The sequence below is a fragment of the Saccostrea cucullata genome, unplaced genomic scaffold (genome assembly GCF_032062105.1).
Source record: "Saccostrea cucullata isolate Sc308-1 unplaced genomic scaffold, CSIRO_AGI_Scuc_v1 ctg1382, whole genome shotgun sequence".
Lineage (NCBI taxonomy): Eukaryota > Metazoa > Mollusca > Bivalvia > Ostreida > Ostreidae > Saccostrea > Saccostrea cuccullata.
In genome coordinates, this window is record NW_026931734.1 from 234358 (window position 1) to 239833 (window position 5476).

Below are 5476 nucleotides of genomic sequence, written 5' to 3' on the forward strand. Positions count from 1 at the left end.
TAAAGTTTTTGGATTCGTGCTACTTCATAGGAATATGAAAACAGGTCGAGAACATATGATAACATTTTATTAACCTCCAAATTCTGACAGATTGTCTAAGGTCTGGATAGACTTATTATCACTGCAAATATTGTAAATACAGATCTCGAATGTTTCTAACAGTTTAAAAAAAAGAAATTTAATTTCTTGGACAAAATATTGAAAAGGCAAACTTCTCAATTAGTCATTCTCATTTAAAAAAAAAGTGACAGTTTTTAATCTTTCGTTGTTTTTTTTTTAAAGAAAAGCAATATAACCTGGAATAGGGAAATGATTCAAATGAAATTTAATAAAACCAGTTTTTAAAAAAAATATATTCATATTACTTCTGTTATCTGATACCTTCTTGAGAACTAAACCAACCAGTCAGTCATTATAACTGGAATAATTGTCTTTTTAAAAAAGCAATCAGATATAGTTTTCAATAAAAATCAGCAGAAGAAAGAAGTTTGATATGTGAATAAAAAAAAACTCACCTTCACTAAAGTTAGAAAACATTTTTCTTTCTTTTGATCCCAGCTACACACAATATATTTACTTTTATCATCAATCATTTTATTGTAGAAGACTAGACATGCAAAAAAAAATACGTACAGATGTCATATTATTCACTTTTATAATCAAAGGACTCAATTACATCTCTGTCGAAAGTTCAAATTACCATTCTTTTTTTTTACCCTCTTCTGCAAGGTTTTTACAAACTCATATTTATTCTGTGAGATTTTATTATTGTGTTACTTTGTTCCAGTATATTATCAAAGATATGGTAATGCAAAAATTCCAAAAAATGAGATCCTGAAACATATTTATTATGTTATAAATATTTTATAAACAATAAATTGTTGAGTAATACTTTCTACAGAAAGACTTATTTTAAGTTTATTTTTAAAAAGAAAAAAATAATTCTGTCACGTTTGTCAGTATCGAATTCAAGTTAAGCTTGGAAAGTTAGAAGAAAAGAAAAAAGAACCACTTGGCCAGAAAAAAAAACTTATTGGGAAGCTTCCCTAGCTAGTGTAGAACCTAAATTGTTAAAATCATGGCCTCGGGGGTGGAGCAGGGCCAAGATTTGCATTGAAATAAATAGGAAAAAATTCAAAATCTTTCTCCCAAAAACCACTGGACCAGAACAACAAACACTTCTATGACAGCACCCTTGTGCTGTGTAGATTCTAAATTGTTCAACACACTTTGGCTACAATAGGGAATCAATGTTTAAAATTGAAATATACAGGAAAAATCTTTCAATACTTATTTTTCTCAAGAACCGCTGGACCAGAAAAAAAACTAAAACTTAAATGGGAGCATCCTTGGGTAGTGTAGATTATAAATTGCTCCCATCATGGCCCCCGGGTATAGGGTGGGGTCACAATAAGAAATCACCGCTTTTCATTGAAAGAATAGGAAGAATCTTAAAATATCTTCTCAAGAACCATTATGCCAGAAAATTAGAACTTACGTGGAAGCTTTTTAATGAAGTGTAGAAACTAAATTGTTCAAAAGTTTAGGGTGGGACCATAGTAAGTACTATAAGGGTGAAATCCAGTAGAGTACAATAGTGCTAAAGACATTCAGGTGAGTGTTGTGGTCCACGAGCCTCTCGTTCTTGTTTTTTTTATTATTTTTATTGTAAATATTATTATTATCATTATTTTAAATTCTTATTATTTGTAATTTAAATTTACATTTAAATACGTAATTTTAATTCTAAACATTTTTTAATACCTGATAAAATTTTATTGAAAAGGGAATCTACATACCTCGTAGGGCATTCTGTTTTGGAGAAACAACAGTTACATATGCTTTGTCGTTGTTAACATCTCCGTGATAAAACCACACATGATCACTTTTTGTTTTATCACTTATCAAAATTTGTTTTTTCTTAGGCCTGTAAATTATTTTAAAAAATGGTATTAATTATGATCAATATATTTTTATTGAATATAATTTATTACTTTGTAGATTTTATTTAATTAATTTTCTTTTCTTTTCTTTTAATTCATTCTCTTTATATGAAATATGTTTCAATATGACCTTTTAAATGCTAATGGTGACGTCATGGACTTGTGCAATTTCCCGTTTTTTCTTTAATAGTTGCAGAAGAAATAAATTTTAAGTGAAATTTTCTTTCAGAAAACATACACTGCATGCATCGCCCACAAAGTTTTTGAGATATATGAATTTTCAAAGCAGTTTACACAGTACACTGTATATTCAAAAATGAATGGGCGATGGTGGCAGACACTATTTTCTATAGGAAAATAAGCTCACAAATGAGTAATTTTGAGGCTTTTCTGCATAAAAATTAAAAATACACCAAATTAATGACCTCGAATATTAGAATTGTCCTCCTTTGTACCATAATTATGAAAGATTTATCATACTTAGTATTCATCTATTCAACTCATGATAAAGCCAATGTAATACATTTTTAAGAACATGAAATATTTTAGGGTACAATAAAGCCCAAGCCGAATCTTCTTCTCTTATTTTGAAGACTAGAAGTTACCTATTACATTTTCTATTACAAATTTACCAATTCTTCACCCAAAACATAATAATTCCATAGAAGTATTAGACAATGTTTGTAGATGTGATGCATAAATAATGATTTAAAGGGAGAAGTTCCATGACTAAACTCTTTGAATAAACATTGACGTTTTTATCTATTATGCAACGAAATAGAAATCCGGTTTACTTAATAGAAATTTTCAATTTTTCTTTTGTTGATGAATTGATAAACTCGTTCGGTAGAACATGATCCTTTGTCATCCAGTTTACAATATTTGCGTTTGTATCATTGGTAAAGAAATCTATTGCCCAAAGAAGTTGTCCATGCTGATTTAATGCCATCATAGAAACCTAAAAAATACAAAGATATGAATTGTTAAGGTAAAAGTATTAACCTATGTTATTTATACTTATTAAATTTATTCATTTACTGTAGTGCACATTTTTTCATGTTTCGTTGGAGATAAAATTTCGTTGATTTGTCATCAAAAATAATTTCGTTGTTTTGAAAGTCACCGTGTAAATTATAAAGTTATATAAATTTCGTGTGGGGTTTGATTTCGTTAATAGTTGTTAACAAAGAGATTAACGAAATTTAATCTCCCAGGAATATTTGTTCTTTTACAATATTTATATATTTATCTATTTATGTATTTATTATTTTATCAGCAGTAGCTTCATTTTCAATACGATGACTCTTAAGTCTGTTTAAAAAAACAATGAATATTTATTCACATATTCCGGTTTGTGGAACAGCTTGTCCCGATTCCACCAATCAATTGCCGGACTCCTCATGACGAATCCAGTAAACATATTTCCAAATTTCATGGTGACGTTTCTGTTCCAAACTTCCAGAAACTTCGTATTATTTCCAGGAATAAAGAATAGTGGTTTTACGTCATAGTCTAAATAAAGTTGTTGTTTCTTTTAATGAAAATCACGAGTAATATATGCGCTGATGAGGCACAATAAAATATTTATTGAGGCTTAAATTGTATGTGTTATCATTGAGCAAGTAGGCCTATCATATTTTGGATGGTTTAGCTCAATTAAAAGTATGCTGATCTACAAATAACACTAAAATGTTTCTATAGAAAATATTATCAAAATTAATGATCTCGGAAATTCCTTGTTTTTGTTGAATATGATATTATAATTACCAGTGTTGTAGATTGTCATTTTTCCGTATCCTCCACATTTTCTATTGTCTGAACATGAGAAATGGCAGTGTTTTTCGGATGTCGCAAAGGTCTGATTATAGTCATCACCACAAAAACATCTACCTTCCTGTGGGTGGAGAATATTGATTGACTGATTGTTTATTGTTTAACGCCGATTCAGCAATATTTTAGCCATGTTTTGGAGAAGGTTGAAGAATAAAGCATACATGTTAGAGTTATTTACTGAACGGTAAGGTATTGATTAATAACAATTTATTATTAATTGAATTTTAAAAAGGATTATATGTAGACGCCATATTCATATAGGCTAGAATTTAGGACATAAAATACTTACCATTAGTCCTGCATATTTATTGTCATATTTCTTAAGACAAATTTGAATGCAGCTATGTACAGAGGTTGAGTCACTGACAATTGCACTGAAATTCATGAATCTGTCCATATGATTGGTATAGTTATAGCAACCCACATAACCTGAAAAAAGAAAAATTGTACAAATAATCAATTCACATCTGAGGTTTGAATTTTTTCTCAGTGCCTAGCTTGTATTTTTACGTGATAGTAAACAGTTTAAGTATGCATTATGGCAAGAGAAGTGACTCTAGTATATATTTAACTTATCTCTCCAAGAGGGTGCTCTTCATCTTCTAAAGTTTAGTTTTAGTGTGGAAGCTGAAAAAGTTCATGTCTAACAATGGTAGCAGAGCAAGTATGAAAGAAAATCTGGTATCATAAATGCCAACAATTGTGTAAGCAAGTGTGTGACTTTTAATAAGAATAACTTGGTGAATGTCAAAATAAAAAAATTAACCTAAGCGAACTGAGAAAATGTGAAAAATAAGCACCCCCTCTTTACAACCCTTAAATAAAAAATAACGGACTTAGCATGGAAAGAAGTCAGAGCTATACGAAAATGAACAAGGTGCTGTTATTGCCCTTTCTCTTCATGAAAATGATTAGTGCAAGATACGAGAATAATATTTGATTATCTAAAATTGGAGGATCTAAAAAAAATAATAATAATGCGTGTTTGAAAACATTAATTTAATTTTTGACAAACTGACTACAAAAAGATGACTTGACAGACAGCTTTAAAACATAAGCAGAGTTTGAAAATATAAGGTCTAATGGATAGTTCATCACTGAACAGTGAATACATCTCCATTTTGGATGCAAAATACAGAAATATTGAAAGAAAAATATGAAGCTGCCTCCATAGATTTTGTTAGTAAAATACTCAGAAGATCATTGATAAGCAAAGAAGAAAGAATGATCGTCTTGATAGGAATGAATATTGAGAACATAGAAACCTTACGGAAGGAAGCGAAGAAATCGCTTTAAAAAATCAAAGATGGAACTTGTGAAGGAAATGTTCCAACCGAACCAGTCTACATGTAACTTTAACCAACATTTCTTGCAGAAAACAAAGAACGCACTGATGAATTGGATACACTAGAATGATAAGCAACAAATTTTTTGTCGAGGAAGGGGAAAGAATGAACAGATGAGACTCTTCAAAACAACCAAAGCATATTTCCAAATTTCTTGGTGACTTCCCTGTTCCAAGGTTCCAGAAACTTTGTTATTATTTCCAGAAATGGGGAATAACGGTTTTATGTCAGAGTCTTAAATAAAGTTTCGTTTCTTTTAATGACGGTCACGGGTAATTTGCCAAAGAGTTGTTTTTCAAATGGCAAAATTGTTTTTGTTCGTCATGGTGAAATATTGTCCGAGTGCAACCGGTT

At 30.0% G+C, this 5476-nt stretch overlaps 1 protein-coding gene across 1 annotated transcript; it reads right to left on the reverse strand.

The window, feature by feature from the left end:
• Positions 1 to 392: 392 nt before the first annotated feature.
• LOC134233389 (uncharacterized) lies at positions 393 to 3823 on the reverse strand. Its single transcript, XM_062715350.1, has 6 exons — positions 3711 to 3823; positions 3286 to 3455; positions 2738 to 2901; positions 1800 to 1927; positions 516 to 607; positions 393 to 431 (listed from the first exon to the last, which is right to left on the reverse strand). Exons 1-6 carry the CDS (start codon positions 3727 to 3729, stop codon positions 393 to 395), a joined length of 612 nt encoding a protein of 203 aa, XP_062571334.1. The 5' UTR covers positions 3730 to 3823.
• Between the last annotated feature and the right edge of the window lie 1653 nt (positions 3824 to 5476).

Bases quoted from the DNA above. Each gene is read 5' to 3' on its own strand.
- LOC134233389 (XM_062715350.1), bottom strand. The intron at 2,902-3,285 runs GTGAATAAATAT...TGTATTTTTTAG, and splicing joins TGTTCCACAAACCGGAATAT to GTTTCTATGATGGCATTAAA. The intron at 432-515 runs GTGAGTTTTTTT...TTTTTTAAAAAG, and splicing joins GTTTTCTAACTTTAGTGAAG to ACAATTATTCCAGTTATAAT.